This window comes from Moschus berezovskii, chromosome 3 (assembly GCF_049115385.1).
Source record: "Moschus berezovskii isolate FMDL1 chromosome 3, NW_MosBer_1.0, whole genome shotgun sequence".
Taxonomy (NCBI): Eukaryota; Metazoa; Chordata; class Mammalia; order Artiodactyla; family Moschidae; genus Moschus; species Moschus berezovskii.
Genome location: NC_142462.1, coordinates 59,724,980 through 59,749,143, shown reverse-complemented (window position 1 = coordinate 59,749,143; position 24,164 = coordinate 59,724,980). Strand labels below are relative to the sequence as shown.

General features: G+C 37.9%; 1 protein-coding gene across 1 annotated transcript in view; it reads left to right on the top strand.

The window, feature by feature from the left end:
* The window catches only part of CAPZA2 (capping actin protein of muscle Z-line subunit alpha 2), a 55,960-nt gene that overhangs the window by 6,745 nt on the left and 25,051 nt on the right, over positions 1-24,164 (top strand). Inside the window, exons 2-3 of the mRNA XM_055420817.2 lie at positions 18,456-18,519; positions 23,657-23,708. Of these exons, the coding sequence (XP_055276792.1) occupies positions 18,456-18,519; positions 23,657-23,708 (116 nt within the window). The remainder of the gene's footprint in view (positions 1-18,455; positions 18,520-23,656; positions 23,709-24,164) is intronic.

The following is a 24,164-nucleotide window of genomic DNA, read 5'->3' as shown; positions in this document are numbered from 1 at the left end:
TACCATACTGGCTTTTAAAGGTCTCTTCCCCCTCTCCTGTCCCCTCTTCTCTTAAGAGACTCACTGCATTTCTGCTCAGATTTCCATTTTCTGAAGCAAGTTATATCTATAAACCTGATTTCAGAGGGAGCAGGGAAGAAGAGGAGAGATGCAGTATTTGTGAATAAATGAAACCATAGATTAAGTCTTATATTCACTGAAGGCTGGTGATGTGGTTTCCTGTTTGGTAGACACAGTGTAAGACTACAGATAGATTCAGCGGTGAATCAGACGTATATACCATACATACTACACAGAGTCAGAAAGCAGTCAGTTCTTGGAAATTCAGAAGATGGAAGTTATTTCTGCCTTGGAAGATGGTAGGCATCAGTTAGGATACAAGTTCATGCCAGAGAGCTCAACATAGGAAGAAAAACGGAAAAGTGGGATTGAGCAGGAAGTATGACTTATATCTTATGTACATTTTTAAGTAAGAGATGAAAAGACGAGCTGTGCTGTTAAACAGCATGGATTTTCTCAACCTCAGCACTATTCACTTTTGGGCCAGCTAACTCTTTGTTATGGGACTGTCCTGTGCATTTTAGGATGTTTGGGCATCCTTGGCCCGTGTGGTCACAAATGTTTCCTGTAGTATGAAATCGCCCCTGTTTGAGAACCATGGGTCTTGACAGATTGGAGCTAGCTATTGAGACCAGTTGGGAAACTGACTTAAGTGTTAGGATGTGATTTAAAGTTGTTTTCACAAGGCACAGAGGGAAAAAAAGAAAATGATTGCTAACATCTCAGGGTTGGAATCAACATGACATAGTGAGTGTGGAGAAAGGGAAGAATCAGTGCTAACTGTGAACATTAAAATTTGGTTGATTGAGAAGCGGAACTACCACTAACAGCTAAAGAAAACAGGAGAGAAGATGCACCGCTTGGGGGAGTAGTAGTGAATTTTGTTTGGGATCTACTGAGTTTGAGGTGCTAGCAGAATGTCTCTGTAAACATACCTAGCAGCTATGGAAATGTAGGAGTGGAGTTTGGACAGGAGATCAAGCCCAGAGATTTTATGTAGATTTGGAGATCCTCATTTTGTGGGTTCAAGAGAGATGAGAGTAAACCTTTTAGAACAAGTTCTGACATAGCAGAGGAGAGGACAGAAAGCATGTACTTTTGGATACTTTCATGTTAAGTCATAAAGAGGAGAGAAGCTAGAAGGTGAGGAGTGACCTTTGAAGTAGCACAGGGTAGGTGCTCATCTCACAGAACCTGAGGGGAATTTCTAGAAGGAGTAGTGCAGTATTGCAAAGGGATTAAAAAGGAATACAGGATTGAGAAGAGCCTTTGGCTTTAAGAGAAAGGGATGAGACACAAACAGTATCTATTATGTCCCAGTATCTACTGTGTTAATTACTGAATTGCTTGTCAGAGCAACCGTGTTATTATCTCTACCTTGCCTATGGTAAAGCTGGTGCAGATGAGGTGGACTGTTTTAAGTGGTAGGCGTGAGATCATCAGTGACCTTTAAGAAAGCAGTTTAATAGCATTCTTGTCTTGTCTACGTTGTACTTCAATGACCAGACTCAAAGACATCCCTCCTCTTTGCATACCCTGGCCTATCTCTGTTCCCTTAGCACTTCGTACATACCTTTGTTGTAACATTTGCCAATGTTAATAAGTGTCCTGATATTCTTATTTGCTATGTTCTTCAGGTGCAGGCCTTGTGTCTTATGCATCTTGGTAGTGGCAGTAAAGTGTATGGCATATATTAGATCAGTGATGTCAACTCTGGCTGCACATTAGAATCATCTGGAGAATTTATAAACGAAGATGAATGCACAGACTTCACTCATGAGTGAGACCTGAGCATCTGTATTTTTTTTCAAAAAGAGCTTCCCAGATGATTTGAAGATGTCACCAGGATTGAATTTCACTGTATTAGGTGCTCAGCAAATGTTGACTAAAGGATGAGAAGTGGAGACAGTAAGTATAAATTACTCTTTTTTCCTCCTATGTTTGTCTTTTGATTAATTTTTAAGCTTTTAAAAATTGACATATAATTTATAATATTTTATTAGTTTGGGGTATGCCATGTAGCGATACAGTATTTTTGTCACCATGATAAGTCTTGTCACCACACACAGTTATTACAATATTATTCACTATATTTCCTATGCTGCATATTATATCCATGTAACTCACTTATTTTACAACTGGAAGTTTGTACATCTTTAATCTCCTTCTCCATTTAATTGTATATCATTTTTGAAAAATATTCAGTAGAGAAACCCAAGAGGAAGAAGAAAGAATAGATAGTACTTCATTTTTTCGGCTATTTCATTTTAGGGATACTTTTTTTTTTTAAGATAGAAAAGATTTAGGAGTGTTTGTGGGCTGAGGAATGATTCAAAGGAGAGAAAAATTGAAGATATAAGATAAATAATAGTTTGTATAACTTTCTCAGTTCATGATAATACCTACTTTGGATTCACAGGTTTCTTAATATTTTAAATAAGTGGTAAAAACATGGTAAAAGAACTGGATGTTGAATTCAGTGGATGACCTAGTTGTAGATTAAGTAATATAGGCCCTCTTTTTAATAACCATTCAAAATGATTAATTATAAACAAAAAGAACACAAAAGGAAAATTTATCAAAACAAATTACCTCTTATGTATAAATGAGTCTATAACACAGACATGCAATTGATGATCACTTGATCATGAACTATTTAAATAATAGAGTTTTTTAGAAACTATGTTTTTCTACTTTTACTTTTAACTCTCAAAAAGGCATAGGAGGTTTTTAGAGAGTTATGGGATATAATGTCAAGTAATTCTTATAGTTGAAGTAGAAAAATTCATAATAGCTTTTTAAAATTTTACTGCTGGTCTCTAAGGCAGTGACCCTTTTGGGGATCACATTCCTTGAGAATTAGGAGAAACCTATGATTCTTTTCTTCAGAAGACTGAATGCCTCAAATTTTGCATATACAGCCCCTTACAGGTCAGTGGGTACAATATCTGGCAGCCAGCCACAGTCACTTGGGGAGATTTTCAGAAATAAGATCTCTAGGTCTCAGTCCTCTGGAGATTGATTCAGTGGGTCTGGAATGGAACGTTAGAGCTCTTTTGCTTGGTCATGTCCAACTCTTTGCCATTCCGTGGACTTTGTCTCACCAGGCTCCTCTGGAATTTTCCGGGCAAGAATACTGGAGCTAGTTTCCATTTCCTTCTCCAGGGAATCTTCCCAACCCAGGGATTCAGCCCTCATCTCTTACAGTCTCCTGCATTGGCAGGCGGATTCTTGACCACTGTGCTACCTGGGAATGGAACATGGAAATCTGTATTTTTTCAGAAACTTTGCCAGCAACTCTACTAGGCATCTAGATTTGGGAAATCTCCACCCTAGTGTCTCTTGGCTTGATCAAAGAGGAAATGGGTATGTGGGGAAATGTCCAACATACAGAACTTAGAGGGGTTGATGTAGGGTTCTCAGATAAAATACAGGGTGCCTAGTTAAGTTGAATTTAAGGTAATTTTTTGTATAAGTATTTCCTATCCAGTTTACTTTGGAGCTCCTATAGAGTCTGCACTCTAGAGGCTGTTTGCCTCTAAATTTAATGGTTCTAGATAGCTATTTTTTGTGGTGCGCATATGCTTTCGTGCACGTGCACTGTCTGCTTTTTATAATTTTTATCTCCTTTTTCTCAATTACTTAAATCTTTTTAAAATTTTTGTCAGCTTAATATATCTGTTTTAGAAACAGATATAAATGGAAGACTCCATTTCTTACTTAAGAATTAATGTTTTCCTCAGATAGTCAAAAGTCTCCTGGATTTTGCCTTTGTAAAGATTTTGCCAATTCACAGTGCCCAGCAGAAGCATCAGAAAAATCTGGAGAACTCATAGACACAAGTTAACATCAATTTTGCCAACAGCTTTTATAAATTGTACCAATAGTTGATTGACAACCCGTGGTAAATTCCCCACTCTATTGTACTTTCCTGTTCTAGCTGGTAATCACAGAGTTGGAGTAGCGCTGCCAGATGCTCACCTCTTCCAGTAATAGATGTATCTTAAAGAGGCGGTGTAGGCCTAGGGGATCTAATCACTTCTGTCCATGGCTGCAGCTGCTGCTAAGTCGCATCTGACTCTGTGCGACCCCATAGACAGCAGCCCACCAGGCTCCGCTGTCCCTGGTATTCTCCAGGCAAGAACACTGGAGTGGGTTGCCATTTCCTTCTCCAGTGCGTGAAGGTGAAAAGTGAAAGTGAAGTTGCTCAGTCTTGTCCAACTCTTCGCAACCCCATGGACTGAAGCCCGGTCTGCAGCCTACCAGGCTCCTCTGTCCATGGACTTTTCCAGGCAAGAGTACTGGAGTGGGTTGCCATTGCCTTCTCCTCTATCCATGACATTTCACCATGAAGCTTGGCTTCATTTGAGAAGGGTGCTTCCTATACACTAATAGACTGACAGAGTCAAGGACTGCAAAGCAGAAAGCTACGTACGGAGTTTATCAGCCCACTTAACCTTTCTTCTCCTTCCCTGAGAATTTTTTCAGGCTTATTCAGCAGTATAGATAAGATGGTAGGTTTTAAGAGTATAGTCCTAAAACTTTAGTCCAGGTAACACTCAATGTGTTGTACTGTACTCATTGTACTATACTCAGTGTGTTCTTAGAGATCACCCAAGACAGCAAGTCAGTATTCTGTTGATATTTGTCTAGATCATTAATCTCTATGCCGTACTGTTGCCAAGGGTTTTGATCACAGCTTCCTGTACCAAATGTGCTTATTGTCCATTTGTATCTGTTGCAGCATTGAAAGTACCAAGGAATTAGTAATTCCTTTAGAAAAATAAGCCATCCTTGCTCCATGGGTTTATCCAGAAGTAGTCCTCTTTCTCGATGTTGTGACTGATCTCTTTCCATCACTGTGGCACTTTGGCTTCTACACATACTGGTCCAACATAATGTGCAGGTGCCACATAATTCATCAGTATTACTTGTTTCGCTCATCACATAGTCTCTCAGTCAAATTGAAAAATGTTCAGAGAAACTGATTTCTGACTGTAGGCTCAAGTTGTGGAATGCACTGCACAATATGAGGGGCTTTAGCTCCTCTCTCTTGCCTGTAGCACATGAGGAACGATTAGTGCAGGCAGCTTCCCAACATTGACATAGCACTTCTTCCACTGTGAGACCCCTCTGGTCCTAGGTGACTGTCTGCTGACATTCACAAAAAGAAAGCAAGGGGTGGTGGAGAGTAGGAGACAATTTCCTATAAGATTTATCAGAATGAACAGTATTTTTACTCAGTGGAAAAGATAGCATTCCCTCCTTTCTAGGGAAAGGCTTTGGTAAATTCTAAGAATAGTGGAATCTGCTTTATTTGATATTGAAAGATGAATATCCTTACCTTTCCCTTGTCTGAATGATTCAATACTTTACAACCAAACTCTGTCCATTTTCTTCAGATATTTGTGAGGATTATGGTCTGAAGAAGTTTGAGCAGATGGTACAGTGTTCATTTTTGAGGAAATTCATTTTACTTTCAGGCCTTCTAATTTGCTCTGTTGAAGACAATTACTCACTGTTTGTTTATTTATTTATCTTGGACTGTGCTGGGTCTGCATTGCTGCATGGGCTTTTCTCTAGTGGCAAGTGGAGGCTACTCGCTAGTTGCAGTGTGCAGGATCCTCATTTTGGTGGCTTCTCTTGCTGCGCAGCATGGGCTCTAGGGTGCCCTGGCTTCAGTAGTTGTGGAGCACAGGCTTTAGTTGCCCCATGGCACGTGTGATCTTCCCAGACCAGGGATAGAACCCATGTTACCTTCATTGGCAGGAGGATTCTTTACCATCAAGCCACCAGGGAAGCCTTATTTCTCATTATTTAATAAACTAACCTTATCTTCTTATTTCTGAACTAGCAAATAGTTTTCTGTAGGTCAAGGAGTAGAGAAGATTGGACGAGGTTGCCTAAAATTGTGAAGTGAAGTCGCTCAGTCGTGTCCAACTCTTTGCGACCCCATGGACTGTAGCCCACCAGCTCCTTGGTCCATACTGGTGTGCTTTGCCACTTCCTTCTCCAGGGGATCTTCCCGACCCAGGGATTGAACCCAGGTCTCCCGCATTGTAGGCAGACGCTTTACTGTCTGAGCTACCAGAGCCTGTAATTCATCTTGAACTCCGCTGGCCACATACACAAGACTTTTCCCAGTTACTCAGTCACCCAGTAGGGTTACAGTAATTCCGGAGATTTTGAAATGTTTAATCTACATCATCCAATAATGAAAAATTCTGATCTTTATTTTTATCTGAGAAGCCATGCAGCCATGAAATTGAAAGACTCTTGCTCCTCGGAAGAAAAGCTATGACCAACCTAGACAGCATATTAAAAAGCAGAGCCATTACTTTGCCAGCAAAGGTCTGTCTAGTCAAAGATATGCTTTTTCCAGTAGTCATGTATGAATGTGAGAGTTGGACTATAAGGAAAGCTCAGGGCCAAAGAATTGATGCTTTTGAATTGTGCTGTTTTAGAAGACTCTTGAAAGTCCCTTGGTCTGCAAGGAGATCAAACCATTCCATCCTAAAGGAGATCACTCCTGAGTGTTCATTGGAAGGACTGATGTTGAAGCTGAAACTCCAGTACTTTGGCCACCTCATGCGAAGAACTGACTCATTGGAAAAGACCCTGATGCTGGGAAGGATTGAAGGCAGGAGGAGAAGGGGACAACAGAGGATGCTGGTTGGATGGCATCACCGACTCAATGGACATGAGTTTGAGTAAACTCCGGGAGTTGGTGATGGACAGGGAAGGCCTGGCATGCTGCAGTCCATGGGGTTGCAAGAGTTGGACATGACTGAGCAACTGAACTGAACTGAGAAGTTTATTGATGTAAGCTTGTAGTTATTCTTAAATAGAAATGCATGTCCTAGGAATTTCGGAGCTCTTCTTTCAAGAGATTTGATTTGTATTATTTTTTATTCCTATAAAAGAACTTTGTTTTCTGCAGCCATTGTCAGCCTGCTTTTAATATTGTAAGTATAACTGTCAAAAACCCTTCCTTCAGATCCATGAAGGATGGAAAACTAGATGAGCATGGTTGTGAATTTATGTCTCAAATAAAAATAGAGAAGCTATATGAAGAATCTCATGCCCTTCTAATGTTGGAAGTGTATGTCAGCTTATTTGCTTGTTTAAAATATTGGGTTGGCCAAAAAGTTCATTTGGGTTTTTCCTTATGACGTTATGGAAAAACCTGAATAAACTTTTGGGCTAGTCCAATATATTTTAAATGACTGAATTCCTTGCTTCTCAGTTCCCAATTAACATCTGAAATTCAAGCTTCCTAGAGAAGTGAGATTCTGTTTATCAGCCTCATCTTGACTCCTTTGATGAGGGAGGGGTTCCTGCTATTAGGCCTATAGGGATGGCTGAACATATAACCCCTGACGTTGGAGAGATGAGATTGGTAGCAGTCTATTAATACATATACTCAACAGCCCAGGAGATGGGGACATAGTTGAGGGAACAGAGTGAATAAGCAGAGGCCATGGAGGCAAACTTTGCAGTATCAAGAGGCTAGAGTGATCCCTGGTTCCAGCAGGAGGGTGTGATTCACTAATTTGAATAATTCTGCAGGCTGGCAGGGAACTGAAGCCCACTACTTAGTGATAAGCAGGAACTGTGTCTGTTCTCTGTGATAGAGGGTCGTCTGGCTAGAAACCTTATCTGCAGGAGCAGATTGAGCATGGGAACTTGGGGTCAGGCTATTCAAGGTCCTCCCATTTTTCTCCTAATGTCACAGCACACATAAAACTGGGCTTTAATTTTAGCCTTTATACTGCAGTTCTCAGTAGTAGTGCTAATGCTTTATCAAAAGTATATGCTAATGATTGCTGTACTAAATAAGTCAAGATGTTTTAAAAGCATAATTTGATCTTTGAGTTTTTCTTTGTATGTGACCTTTTCTTCTGATAATTTGCAAGGTTTAAGATATTCTGCTGCTGTGTACAATTTAATCATAGTAGATAAAAGGTGACCAAAACATATATGCAGTGATGTGGAGGCATGAGAGACGAGAGTTCTCATCTGAAAGAGAGAATGAAGTAGTGAGACTTCAATACTGTGTATATGTGGGATGTTGTAGGAGCTAGGAAGTAGCATTAAAAGGTAACAGCTGTTAATTGAGTGCATACTTTGTGCCAAGTGCTTTTCTAAATGCATTATCTCACTGCAAGTGAGGGAACTGAGTTTAATATGTTTTTGGTCATGTAAGTAAGAGTCAGTGGAGCTGTAGTCTGCGTACATACAGTCTTATTTAGGGTTTATGCTGTTAACAGTACATTTTACAGCCTTCAGATTTAGAAAGGCCTTATATGTCGTGCTGAAGACTTTAGACTTTACCTTGTTGGCAATGGGCAACCATTAGATGATTTAAACAGGAAAAAAAGTGATAGGAATTTTCATTGAAAAATACCAATCTGGTGGCAGAGTGGAAAATGACTTTTGGAGGCAGGGCAGTTGGAACAATCCAGAAAGTGACTGGGTCCGAATGAAATGGAATCAAAGAAAAGAAGATGAGATTTGAGAGAGACAGAGAGACACTCAATCGTGTGGCTGATTGTGGGAGAAAAGGAAAAGTGTGGCATGGTATCTGAGTGGTGCCAATAAGTTTTATGAAGAACAGAGGGAGTAGCTTTGGGTGAGACAAGTCTGAGATATCTTTGAGGCACTTAGTGGAGATTTCTAATAACTGAGTCGTATTTAGAAAAGTGGATCTTGATCTTGAAAGAGCTTGTAATAGGTATATAGGTTTTACAGCTCTTATGTGTGATAATCGAAGTAGTGGAAGTAGAAGAGAGTGTCCAGATATTTGGGGTGTTTCTTCTGATCCATCATAGGGAGATTATCCTGTTTTGGGAGGCAGCTCCTAAAAGCCTTAGACTTCCTCTGAAGAATTCATTCAGATCCCAGTTCTGAATCTCTGGTTTTTTTTTGTTTTGTTTTTTTTATGAATTAAAGGTAGTACCAGTTTTCTCAGAAGGTAACTGTAGATATTTAATTTTCTCTTACAGACACAAGGGTTTTAAAAGGTTAAGAAATAATGATGTATGCCATCTCCCTTAATTTGCCTATGAGAAATGGAGATTTACAGAAGTTAAATCAAAACCTGGGTGCAGACAAAAATCATTTGTCTTAGCTTAGATGAAAACCCGCGGGTTAACTGTACATTGCTGTCACAGAACTAGGAGCTAGCTTTTTCTTCCTGTTGCGCTGCTTTTTGAGGTGAGCAGAGTAGAAAGGGGAGGGATGAATTCCAGGGGAAGAGAAAGAATGTTGGTGTGTGAAAGTGAATGTATTGCAGAAAACGGAAATGCATGGGCATAAGCCACCGTTGTACCACTTTGGGGACAGAGAAGCATTTCACATGCAATGTGAAAACGCCTGTATTGCAGAGCTAATTTTAAGAATATTGAACTATACTAATGCAAATGTAATTACTCTCTGCACCGCTAATACTAATATTATTATTTATTCACCCAAGTTTACGTGGCTAATGAGTAGTAGAAATGAAAATCCAACTCATTCAGTCTGACTCCAAAGATCATATGCTGTACTACTTCTTGTATTAGTGTAAGTTTTTATGGTTTTGAATGTATGTTATTTGAAAATTAACTGTCCACATTACAGAACTGCATTAGCAATAACTCACAGAATGCTCATTTGACTGAAATACTACATTCCCTCACCATCCTAAACAAATGAAAGTTTATTCTTGCTTATAGATTTATTCCTCATGTAGTAACTACCAATGTAGTGTTGCCTGCTGATATTTTTAAATATTGAGACATTCTCGAGGAAGTTACATTTTTGCAGTTACTACCTGAATGCTGACTACTAAATTTATCAGACACTTTTCAGAAAGACCTTTGGAATTTATTAAAAATTATGATGTGTTTTTCATATCCCAGATGGGGAAAAAAAAAAGAAGTAACGCACATTGAAAAAAATAGTAATCAAAAGAGTTACTTTTCTTCTTTCTTTTATTTATTTGGTCCAGTGGGGAAGAGAAGTCCATTTAAAAAAACAGCAGTAGGATTGTTTATTTATCCTTACGACAGTGTAATAAAAAATGAATCTCCATCCCACACTATATACAAAAGTCAATCTCAGGTGAATTAATGGCCTAAATGTAAAGAGCAAAACTTTAATGTTAACAAAAAATATTAGAGGAAATCCCTGCAATTTTAGAGAAGGAATTCCCCCCCCCCCCCACTTTCTAAATACTTCACTATGTTTAGGGCTGTGCAGTGATCAAAATCAAGAAATTTCATATTGATACAGCATTAAACTGTCTCATCGGCAGACCCTATTCAGATATCACCAATCCCTGGTCCAGGATCTGGTCCAGGATCTAATCCAGGATCATGTTGAATTTTGTTGTAGTGTCCCTCTGGTCTTTAATCTGTAACAGTTTCTCAGCATTTTTTGTCCTTCGTGAACTTACCACGTTGGAAGAGTGCAAAATAGTTACTTTGTGGACTCTACCTTGATTTCAGTTTATTTAATGTTTCCTCATGATTAGATCTGCCAATGAATTTTTGGCAGGAACATAACAGAAGTGATAGTGTGTCCTCTGCATCTTACTGGGAGGCACAGAATATCAGTTTTTAGTCTTAAGATAACTTAAATCATTTGGTAAAGGTGGTGTGTAGCAAGTTTCTTCAATGCAAAGTTACTGTTTATCCCTTCCTAGTTAAGTATTGTGTAGGAAGATTTGCTCACATTTTATAAATTATCCTTTTAGACTGTTACCAACTAATTTTAGCATCTGTGGATGATAGTTGCCTGCAGCAATTATTGTTGTTGGTCACCCCAGGTGATTTTCTAATTCAGTCATTACTTCTGCATTTATTAATTGAAATTCTGCTATAATGAAGAGCTTCCCTCCATTTGTTTATCCATTTCTTAACGTCAGTATGGACACAAGAATTCTTACTTTATTTGGTGGGTTTCTGTCATGATTGGTTGCTTGAATTGTAGCCCATAAGAAAAGCAAACTACAAAAAAGTTTAATAGTACTTTTGTGTTTAACAGTTGATGGGCAGAAATTGTTTTTTTCTCGTCAGGAAGCAACAGTTAGAACTGGACATGGAACAACAGACTGGTTCCAAATAGGAAAAGGAGTACGTCAAGGTTGTATATTGTCACCCTGCTTATTTAACTTATATGCAGAGTACATCATGAGGAACGCTGGGCTGAAAGAAGCACAAGTTGGAATCAAGATTGCTGGGAGAAATATCAGTAACCTCAGATATGCAGATGACACCACTCTTATGGCAGAAAGTGAAGAGGAACTAAAAAGCCTCTTGATGAAAGTGAAAGAGGAGAGTGAAAAGGTTGGTTTGAAGCTCAGCATTCAGAAAACAAAGATCATGGCATCTGGTCCCATCACTTCATGGGAAATAGATGGAAAAACAGTGGAAACAGTGTCAGACTTTATTTTTTGGGGCTCCAAAATCACTGCAGATGCTGATTGCAGCCATGAAGTTAAAAGACGCTTACTCCTTGGAAGGAAAGTTATGACCAACCTTGATAGCATATTAAAAAGCAGAGACATTACTTTGCCAACCAAGGTCCGTCTAGTCAAGGCAATGGTTTTTCCCGTGGTCATGTATGGATGTGAGAGTTGGACTGTGAAGAAAGCTGATCGCCGAAGAATTGATGCTTTTGAACTGTGGTGCTGGAGAAGACTCTTGAGAGTCCCTTGGACTGCAAGGAGATCCAACCAGTCCATTCTAAAGGAGATCAATCCTGGATGTTCATTGGAAGGACTGATGCTAAAGCTGAAACTCCAATACTTTGGCCACCTCATGCGACAAGTTGACTCACTGGAAAAGACTCTGATGCTGGGAGGTATTGGGGGTGGGAGGAGAAGGGGACGACAGAGACTGAGATGGCTGGATGGCATCACCGACTCAATGGAGGTGTGTTTGAGTGAACTCTGGGAGTTGGTGATGGACAGGGAGGCCTGGCGTGCTGTGATTCATGGGGTCGCAAAGAGTCGGGCACGACTGAGCGACTGAACTGAACTCAATGTGTACTAACATTTTGGGTGCTGTTTTGAATATACTACTCTGTCTTGTGCTTACCCTGGTGGCTCACTGGTAAAAAATCTGCCTGCCAATGCAGGAGACACGGTTTCGATCTCTCTGTCAGGAAGATTCCCTGTAGAAGGAAATGACAGCTCACTCCAGTATTCTTGTCTGGGAAGTCTCATGGACAGAGAAGCCTGGGGTGCTACAGTCCTTGACTTCACAGAGTCGGACATGACTTAGCAACTAAACAACAATAAGTAGCGTTTTAGTATTTGCTTTTTTTCCAAGAAGCACAAGAGTGGAACATACCATTTATGTTATGTTTATATTTTTGTATATTTTATACAAAATAATGTTTGGATCCTAGAGAAAGCAAATAAAAATATAGTTCTTCTAGCTTTTAGCTCTGTATTAACTTTTTAAAACTGTTCTCGATGTGATTGTTATGAGGTATACCTGTCAGCTGCCAGTCACTAACGTCGATAAGAGAGAATCTCCCATCCAGCCAAACCTTCCCAACAAAACCAAGGCATTCTCCCTTCCCAACCTAGAATTACAGTTTAAAAATATAGTAAAAGTACTAACTCTTTCCTGAATCCTACTCCAGTTTAGGACTTGAACCAGAGATCAAATTGCTAACATCTGATGGATCATCAAAAAAGCAAGAGAGTTCCAGAAAAACATCTACTTCTGCTTTATTGACCACACCAAAGCCTTTGACTGTGTAGATCACAACAAACTGAAAATTTCTAAATATATGGGAATACCAGACTACCTGACCTGCCTCCTGAGAAATCTGTATGCAGGGCAAGAAGCAACAGTTAGAATTGGACATGGAAAAACAGTCTGGTTCCAAATCAGGAAAGAATATGTCAGGGCTGTATAATGTCACCCTGTTTATTTAACTTATATGCAGAGTACGTCATGAGAAATGCTGGGCTGGATGAAGCACAAGCTGGAATCAAGATTGCCAAAAGAAATATCAATAATCTCAGATATGCAAATGATACCACCTTTATGGCAGAAAGCGAAGAAGAACTAAAGAGCCTCTTGAAAGTAAAAGAGGAGAGTGAAAAAGTTGGCTTAAAACTCAACATTCCGAAAACTAAGATCATGGCATCTGGTCCCATCACTTCAGGGCAAATAGATGGGAAAACAATGGAAACAGTGAGAGACTTTATTTTTGGGGACTCAAAATCACCGCTGATGGTGACTGCAGCCATGAAATTAAAAGACGCTTGTTCCTTGAAAGAAAAACTGTGACCAACCTAGACAACATATTAAAAAACAGAGATGTTACTTTGCCAACAAAAGTTTGACTAAAGCTGTGGTTTTCCAGCAGTCATGTATGGATGTGAAAGTTGGACCATAAAGAATGCCAAGGGCCAAAGAATTGACGCTTTTGAACTGTGGTATTGGAGGAGACTCTTGAGAGTCCCTTGGACTGCAAGGAGATCCAACCAGTCCATCCTAAAGGAAATCAGTCCTGAATGTTCATTGGAAGGACTGATGCTGAAGCTGAAGCTCCTGAAGCTCCAGTACTTTGGCCACCTGATGCAAAGTACTGACTCATTGGAAAAGACCCTGATGCTGGAAAGATGGAGGAGAAGGGGACAACAGAGGATGAGATGGTTGGATGGCATATCGCACTTGATGGACATGAATTTGAGCAAGGTCCGGGAGTTGGTGATGGACAGGGAAGCCTCGTGCTGCCATCCGTGGGGTCGCAAAGAGTTGGACACGACTAAATGACTGAACTGAACTGACTTTGAATAATATCATGTGGAAGAAGGTGATGGTTAATGTAGGAAATTTTGCTGTGGGCCTTGGAGTATATCAGGGCTTGTCCAGAAAAACTGTAATACTCACAGGTGTGGATTGAGTACAGCTCCATGTGTGTTAGAGAGACTTTGAGGAAGTTTGTGTTTGATTATTTTCAGACTTTAATTCTGCTCTTGAGACCTCTTCTTGTTAACTTGTGTGACTTTCTTTTCTTTCTTGGATTTGGAAGTGGGCTAGAATAAATAATTTTTTTGGTGATGGACAGGGAGGCCTGGAGTGCTGTGATTCATGGGGTCACAAAGAGTCGGACACGACTGAGCGACTGAACTGAACTGAATGTCTTTCTTGGATAAATGTCTATTTAGGTTTTCTGCCCATTTTTTTATTCAGTTGTGTTGTTGTTGAGTTGTATAAGATGTCTGTATATATTTTGGAAATGAAGCCCTTATTGGTCACATCATTTGCAAATATTTTTTCCCAAATAGGATGTGTTTTTTCATTTTATTTATGGTTTTCTTTGCTGTGCAAAAGCATAAAAGTTTGATTGGGTCCCATTTTTTATTTTTGCTTTTATTTCTCTTGTCTTGGGAGACTGATCCAGGAAAATGTTGGTAAGATTTAGGTTAGAGAATGTTTTGCCTATGTTCTCTTCTAGGAGTTTTATGATATCATGTCTTATATTTAAATATTTAAGCCATTTTGTGTTTTGATGTGAGCCAGTGTTCTAACTTCATTGATTTACATGTGGCTTTACTAACATCATTTGCTGAAGAGACTGTCTTTTCTCCATTGTATATTCTTGCCTCCTTTGTCAAAGATTAATTGACTGAGGTATATGGGTTTATTTTTGGGCTTTGTATTCTATTCCATTATGATCCATATATGACTGTAGCTTCAGTTCAGTTCAGTCGCTCAGTCGTGTCCGACTCTTTGTGACCCCATGAATCACAGCACGCCAGGCCTCCCTGTCCATCACCAACTCCCGGAGTTCACTCAAACTCAAGTCCATCGAGTCGGTGATGCCATCCAGCCATCTCACTCTCTGTCGTCCCCTTCTCCTCCTACCCCCAATCCCTCCCAGCATCAGAGTCTTTTCCAGTGAGTCAACTTGTCGCATGAGGTGGCCAAAGTATTGGAGTTTCAGCTTTAGCATCAGTCCTTCCAATGAACACCCAGGACTGATCTCCTTTAGAATGGACTGGTTGGATCTCCTTGCAGTCCAAGGGACTCTCAAGAGTCTTCTCCAGCACCACAGTTCAAAAGCATCAATTCTTTGGCGATCAGCTTTCTTCACAGTCCAACTCTCACATCCATACATGACCACGGGAAAAACCATTGCCTTGACTAGACGGACCTTGGTTGGCAAAGTAATGTCTGCTTTTTAATATGCTGTCTAGGTTGGTCATAACTTTCCTTCCAAGGAGTAAGCGTCTTTAAATTTCATGGCTGCAATCAGCATCTGCAGTGATTTTGGAGCCCCAAAAAATAAAGTCTGACACTGTTTCCACTGTTTCCCCATCTATTTCCCATGAAGTGATGGGACCAGATGCTATTATCTTAGTTTTCTGAATGTTGAGCTTCAAGCCAACTTTTTCACTCTCCTCTTTCACTTTCATCAAGAGGCTTTTGAGTTCCTCTTCACTTTCTGCCATAAGGGTGGTGTCATCTGCATATCTGAGGTTATTGATATTTTTCCCAGCAATCTTGATTCCAGCTTGTGCTTCTTCCAGCCCAGCGTTCCTCATTAGGTGATGTGAACTTTCCAACTTTGTTCTTTTTCAAAATTGTTTTGGCTATTCTATTTCATTTGCCATTACTACTTTGTGTTTACTACTGAAAGTGAAAGCTGCTCAGTGGTGTCCAACTCTTTGCAACCCCATGGACTGTACAGTCTATGGAATTCTCCAGGCCAGAATACTGGAGTGGGTACCCTTTCCCTTCTCCAGGGGATCTTCCCAACCCAGGGGTCAAACCCAGGTCTCCCACATTGCAGACAGATTCTTTACCAGCTGGGCCACAAGCCTCATTTACTACTGAGGGTGTGAATAATATTTATTCCCTCTAATTTTCTAGCCAAAATCTTTGTTTTTTTTTTAATACTTTGGTGGTGTTTATGGTTGTTCTGGGCATCAGAGTGATTTCTTGATCTTGCTTGCATTTAAGGGAGGGAGTATTAATACATAGCCAAAATAACCTGCACTCATTGGATTCTTAAAACAGAAAAATAGTAGTATAGGAAGCATCGGTGTTAGAATCAGCTTGTTGATACGTATCAAAGAAATTCTTCTTGGATTTTGATTGGGCATTCATTGAATCTATAGAATAGTTTGGGGAAAATTGTTATTTTACAATAAGGAGACTTCCAAGCCATGAACCCAGCATATCTCTTTATTTAGAGCTTCTTTGATTTCTTTGATTAGTTTTGTGTAGTTCTCAGAATATTAGTCTTGCATGTATTTTGTTAGATTTTTACCTAAGTTATAGGTTCTTGCTAGCTCCTCTTGCTTATTAGTCTTGTCCAGCTCTTTTCAGCCCCATGGACTGTAGATTGCCAGGCTCCTCTGTCCATGGAATTTTCCAGGCAAGAATACTGAAGTGGGTTTTACATTTCCTACTCCAAGAAAGTTTTTTAGGTTATTGAGTATTTTTCTTTATTTGTTTAAGACTCCTTGGGATTTTTCATTGGAAAGAATCATGTTTGAAAGTAAAAAGTTTTATTTATGAAATTGCCTTTCATTCCTTTTTCTTAAATTATTGTACTAAGATCTCAGTATGATGTTAAATAGGAGGGATGAGAACAGACATTCTTGTCTTGTTCCTGATTTTAGTGGGGAGCTTTCAGTCTTTGAACACTAAGGATGATGTTAACGATAGACTTTTTTGAAAATATCTTTTATCAGATTAAAGACAGTGTCTTTTTAGTTTGCTAATAATTTTTATCGTTATTGGTTGTTGAATGTTATTAAATAATTTTCTGCTTCTATTGAGGTAGTTGTGGCTTTTCATCTTAAATAAGTTGATATCATGAATTACTATCATTTATTTTCAAATGTTGAAACAGCCCTACATTTCCAGGGTAAACTCTACTTGGTTGTGATGTGTTATCCTTTCTATATATAATTGGATTAAATTTGCTAATATTTTATTGAGAGGATTTTTGCATCTACCTTCAGGAGGATTTTGGTCTTTGAGTTGTGTTTCTTATAGTATTTTAGTCTTTGGTATAAGATAATGCTGTTCTTTTTTAAAAAGTTGGAAGTTGTTTTCCCTTCTGTTTTCTGAAATAATTAATATAGAATTGATATTTCTTCCTTAAATACCTGTTAGAAGAAAACCTGAAGTTTTTATTTGTTGAAATCCTTTTAACAATAAATTTGATTTCTTTACTAGATCTAGGACTGTTTCCTTTTCCATTATTTTTAGTTTCCACATCAGAGCAGTGACAAGTGGACAATATGAAATAAGGCTTTGTTTTTGCCAAGTGTGATCCCTTAATTCAGTGACTACTTGAGTATGTATTTTAAAAATCACCTGGAAAGCTTCTCTCAATAGCGTTTTCTGGGCCTCATTTCCAGAATCTAATTCAGTTGGTTGGGTCGGGCTCATGAATGTACGTATCTGACAAGATCACTGATCAGCTTAGTTGAAGGTTATTGTATAGTGGTTGGGAAATTATTATAATTACTTATAATTTCTTCACTAAATGATAATACTGGTCTTGCTATCTAACCTTTCAATGTATATATATATGTGTGTGTGTGTTAATTAGTATTAATCTCTGTAATATAGCCCTTATTCTCTTGAAATATGTCTATCAGTATAGCTGTTGATGGAACTTACCTGGTAGCTCAGACGGAAAAGAATCTGCCTGCAATGCGGGAGACCTGGGTTCAGTCCCCTGGAGAAGGGAGTGGCAACCCACTCCAGTATTCTTGCCTGGAGAATTCCACAGACAAGAGGAACCTAGCAGGCTATATAGTCCAGGGGTTCACAAAGAGTCAGACACAACCAAGTGACTAACGGTTTCAAATTTCAGTTTCATACCTATTGATATTTGTCTCTCACTTATTTTTGAGCTAAAATTTCCCAAGATTCAGTCAGGTGTCATGTTCAAAACATTTTTAATTTATGCTTTCTTCCTCTCTACATTTTTCTTTTTACTAATTTGTGACTTTATAGATAAGCACATCTGTGACTGTATAGACACATACATATATTTTTGTTGTTGTACCTAAATGTTTCTTAATTCTTCATACATATAAATATTCTTGATGGGTCATATTTTTCCATTTTAGTTGAAAAGAAAAATTTGCTTATAAGAAAATCTTTCTATGTAGGCAGCTTTGAATCCTTAAGTGCATTAGTTATATGTATATTTTATCTGCATTCAGCTTATGCATTGTGATTATATTAAATAATTAAAAGAGTAATAACTTTAGGGTGTTTGAATGAAAAAAAAGTCAGTCTTTAAAATCTTAGGCCATTTTCAATAGAATTTTGAAGCAGTATAATTCCGCATGGTTCTTAGGTTGTTTTAGCAGAGGTCTATGCTATGGAACATTTATATCTTCATTTCTGTTTCAGGTGCGTATAGCAGCCAAGTTCATCATTCATGCTCCTCCTGGAGAATTTAATGAAGTGTTTAATGGTGAGTGTTTAATTCATAACAGTAAGGCTTGATGTATCCAGGACTCATTCTTTAAAGAATAAATTATATTGCTAGTAACTAAGCTAAAGAGAATGGGTAGAAAAATCTGTATTTTCTGAATTGCAATGAAAATTTTTGTCAATCTGCATTATGTAAGGTCTACAATATATTTATGACATACGATTATTGTACCTGATAAATTTTAATCCTCTAAAAAAAATAACATTAAATCATTTAAAAAGACAAGAAAATTTTAATTTTAACTATTCTTTGGAATTGTGAGATGCATTTTTTGTATTTCTTTTAAAGAAAAGCTTAATAAGAACAGCCAAGAAATGGAGAAACACTGTTTCACTATGCCTGTTTCACCTGCTTAGAAAATGACATCACATGTAAAAAAATTTGTTGTTTAAGTTATAGCTCATAAATCAGTTAACAGTATGCCTTTCTTTAAACCTCACACTATATGGCAAACAGTTTTATAATTGTTCACCCATAGATGAGAAATTTAAATATAACATAGTCACCTGGTTGCTGTAAAAACTCTAAAATACTTCCTTTTTAATGGTAAAAACAATGTGGTTCAAACATTGAAACAATCATGCAGAAAATGGCTTGTAGTGATCTTTATACAAAACTTTTTAAAAACAGTTTTGAGAATAAGCTACCATAAGTACTTTTAAAAATGTGTTACTTCTACTTCATATATATTTGGCCTTTGCTGCTGCTGCTGCTAAGTCGCTTCAGTCGTGTCCGACTCTGTGCGACCCCATAGACGACAGCCGACCAGGCTCTGCCGTCCCTGGGATTCTCCAGGCAAGAACACTGGAGTGGGTTTTACTATGTCTTAAATGGGTATTCAGTTTCATTTTTTAAACATTGTACTCCAGAGTAAGCTATTTTAACCTGTTTTTTAAGAAGTTTAATCATTCATTTTCATAGTATAAGATATAATGGAATCTTACCTCAGAAAAGATTAGTTTTGAAAGTCAAAAAATGAGGCAAAAATTGTTGCTGTTGTAGCAGTCAATCAGTTGTGTTCAGCTCTTTGCATCCCCATGGACTACAGCACGCCAGGCTTCCATTTTCCTTCACCATCTCCTGGAGATTGCTCAAACTCATGTCCATTGAGTTGGTGATGCCATCCAACCAACTTGTGCTCTGTCATCCCCTTCTCCTCCTGCCCTCAATCTTTCCTAGCATCAAGGTCTTTTCTAGTGAGTCAGGTCTTCACATCAGTGGTCAAAGTATTGGAGCTTCAACTTCAGCATCAGTCCCTCTAATGAATATTCAGGATTGATTTCCTTTAGGATTGACTGCTTTGATATCCTTGCAGTCCTCGGGACTCTGAAGAGTCTTCTCAAACACCACAATTCGAAAGCATCAACACCACCTTCTTTATGGTGTAACTCTCACATCCATTCATGTCTGCTGGAAAAACCATAGCTTTGACTATATAGACCTTTGTCAGCAAAGTGGTGTCTCTGCTTTTTAATATGCTGTATTATGTTTTTCATAGGTTTTCTTCCATGAAACCAGGCGTCTTTTAATTTCATGGCTGCAGTCACCATCTGTGGTGATTTTGGAGCCCAAGAAAATAAAGTCTGTCACTGTTTCCATTGTTTGCCCATCTATTTGCCATGAAGTGATGGGACCAGATGCCATGATCTTCATTTTTTGAATGTTGAGTTTTAAGTCAGCTTTTTCAGTCTCCTCTTTCACCTTCATCAAGAGGCTCTTTAGTTCCTCTTTGCTTTCTGCCATAAGGGTAGTGTCATTTGCATATCTGAGGTTATTGATACTTCTCTTGGCAGGCTTGATTCCAGCTTGTGCTTCATCCAAGCCGGCCTTTCACATGATGTACTCTGCAAACAGGGTGACAATATATAGCCGTTATATACTCCTTTCCCAATTTTGAACCAGTCCATTATTCATGTCCGGTTCTAACTGTTGCTTCTTGTCCCGCATACAGGCTTCACATGATCTGGTACTCCCATATCTTTAAGAATTTTTCAGTTTGTTGTGATCCACACAGTCAAAGGCGTTAGCTTAGTCAGTGAAACAGAAGTAGATTGATGTTTCTCTGGAATTCCCTTGCTTTTTCTGTGATCCAGCAGATGTTGACAATTTGTTCTCTGGTTCCTCTGCTTTTTCTAAATCCAGCTCATATATCTGGAAGTTCTCAGTTCACGTCCTGTTGAACTCTAGCTTGGAGGATTTTGAGCATGACCTTGCTGGCATGCGAAATGAGTGCAATTGTGTGGTAGTTAGAACATTTTTTGGCATTGCCCTTCTTTGAGATTGGAATGAAAACTGACCTTTTCCAGTCTTGTGGCCACTGCTGATTTTTCCAAATTTGCTGACGTATTGAATGCAGCCTTTTAACAGCATCATCTTTTAGAATTTGAAATAGCTCAGCTATTTCAAATCCTAAAATAACCTAGGAAAATCCCCTAAATTATCCACAAACTGTATTAATGTATGATTTAGTACACAGAGTTACATATGGCAATTGTTACACATTTAAAAATTTAACCACTGAGCTACACTCAGGAAGAATGGTAGTCTATATTGTGAAAAATCTGAAAGTTAAAATATTCTCCCTTTCAAGATAACTATAAAATCTGAAGCAATAAGTTGGGAAGTTGGGGAGAATTCAGAAATACTTCTGTTTCCTGTAGGGCTTAAATTCTGTTTAATATTTAGCCTTTTTAATCTAAATACACGTTAATGTGTTTGATGTTTGGGACATTAAAGAAGACAGAGTCTCTTCTCCCTTGGGTCAAAATTGGCATTTAACTTATATTGATAATGGGGAAATTGCACTAAAGTCAGTGGCTCCTAACTCCTGTACAATTTACAGAGCCAAGAATATAATTCTGAGAGAAGTTTTTCACTTACTGTTTTGAGTTAAACACCTTACAAATGTATTCATCAGAAAGACCCTTGAAGAATATATGAGTCCTAGAAATAGCTTTTGTAAGTCTCACTGGAAATTAGTGTTGAGTTGATACATTCTGTGTTGAGGTCCAGTAGATTTGGGCATTCAGGATAAGCCATTCAGTAGGCCTGGGCTGGGGCTGTGGACTGGAAGTGGGGGATATAAGATATTACGTAGGTTTTAACTGAAGGAGTATATTAGTGTTAAAAAGGAATTAAATATTTGAAGCAAAAAAAATCTCATATGCATTTGATTATGCTATTTTTTGTTGGTAACATTAACATCAGAATAATTCATAGAAACCACAAAGGTTAGGAATGCAGAGTCATAATCTTGTCAAATTAGTGCTTCCCAAATGCTGTTCCCCAGATTGACTGTGTTAGAATCGTTAGAACATAGATTTTTGGTCTTAGTTTTCAGGAACTGATGTGTTATCTGGGCAGGAGCTCTGAAATATATACTGTTCTTTGTTTTTTTTTAGATTCCCACTCATCACCCATTGTTCTAATGTGTGGTCTGACTTGAAACCACATCCCTTAAAAGTAGTTTTTACTTTATTTAAATTCTTCTCTGTTTCTTTCATTGTATTCTACATATGATAAAAGTTTGAACTTTTTTTTTTCCAGAGTAAAGATAACAGGATCAATAGATTCTGCTTTTAAATTATTTTCCCATTTAAATGGGAGAAGAGACACTACTGTGCAATACTGAAGATACAGGAATCATATGTGTCAAGTAGAATTGCCAGTTTACTTTGTGAGATAGGAATACCTATAATTGTAAATATCTTTGTTTTAGTTTTTCAGGCAGAAGCTTCCATTGTTTAAAATCAGTTAATTTAGAAATTAAATTGGAGTTACATTAATGGTTAGTCAAGGAGATTTTTTTTTTAAATTGTGACCTACTGCTGAAAAGAGGTATGTGAATAGGCAATATTTTTTCCTTTGGAATAACTTTATATTTGTATTGATTCATAGTCATTCTAACATTTCTAAAGTGCAGAAGAGAATCTAGAATCACAGAATTCTACCCTCTCTTCTCCACTGTTTGAATAAAATACTTAAAAGATTTCTCAGTTTATACTCATGTATATAACATTACATAAGTGTAGTACTATACATGATGAGTTTTCTCCTTCCTGTTTATTATATATTTATTTCCGTGTTGATAAATGCATTATATCTACTAGAAGCCCAGTTTTACACTATTTATAAGAACTATTGTCTGTGTTATATTTAACCAATTTCTTAAGTTATTTGTGTTATTTTCATTTAATGAAAAAATTAGGATACTTTGTTACATGTATATTTTATGATAGCAATTATGTACAATAGTCAAGTGTGTAGGGAAAATAATGAAAGAAAATACACCAAGACTAGAGTAGAATTTTGTTTGGTTTCTGGTGAAATTTTGTGATTTTTTTTTCACAGCTAAAAGTTGTAGTTTTAGTTTTGTTTTAATGATTAATAGATACATGTCTGCATGCTGCTGCTGCTAAGTCTCTTCAGTCGTGTGCAACTCTGTGCAACCCCATAGACGGAAGCCCACCAGGCTCCTCTGTCCCTGGGATTCTCCAGGCAAGAACACTGGAGTGGGTTGCCATTTCTTAGGACAAAGTTGAGAATCAACAACCAAAATGAGATTACTCAATCAAGTGAAGTAGTTATCCATATCCAACTAAACACATTCATCTGTTGTTGAACATGAGATGTCTGAGAAACAAAATGCCCATATCTGTACTGTGTTCACAAGCTGTTTCTTGTTTTAATCACTTTTTCCATAAAGCAAATTCATTTGCTCATGATAGTATTACCACACTAAGAGGCATAGTCCTCAATCTTTTGCAGATGTGTTCACATCATCTTTTTGGTGTAGCTTATCTTCACTTTATTCTTTGGAGACACAAGAAAGTTACACGTTATAGGTGGTTACAGTCTCAGTCTGCCTGCATTTGAAATAACACATTTTTATTTCATTCCATCTCCTGTTTCCTTTCCAAAATCTTTTCTTTTCTTATTAATACCATGATGTGTTTCTGTGGTTATTTTGGTCATCACAGTAATATTTTGATCTTTTGTACATATTTTGGGGGGCGGGTCGGAGGCTAATACATGACTAAAATAACCTAAATTCAGTCCATAGAAATTTCAAATATAGGAAAATAGTAATACTGAAAACATAATGTTTGTTTTGCAGATGTTCGGTTACTACTTAATAATGATAATCTTCTCAGGGAAGGAGCAGCCCAGTAAGTATTATGTATTATATTAACATAATTAAAGTGACATGGGAAAAACTTTTAAAGGGGTTTTTAGGTACTAATCCATGAAACAGATACATGTACATCAAATTCATATATATGTACTAGATTCGAAGAGAAATATTTTGACCACAGAGGGATATAGAGACACAACTATAACATGAAACTCTGTATTCATTGTATGTGGCTTATATACTTACTATTAATACTTACACTTAATACTACATTTTGACATTTGCACAGTTAGATCAAAGTATTTTAGAAACTTTGAGTTTTGAAATTGTGATGCTTTCAATTTTATGCAAACTTAACTTTCTATTAAATGCTTGGTCCTGATAGATATTTGAGAAGGACCAACTACTGTATAGCACAGGGATCTATAGTCAATATCTTGTCATAACCTGTAGTGGAAGAGAATCTGAAAAAGAATGTATATGTTTGTAT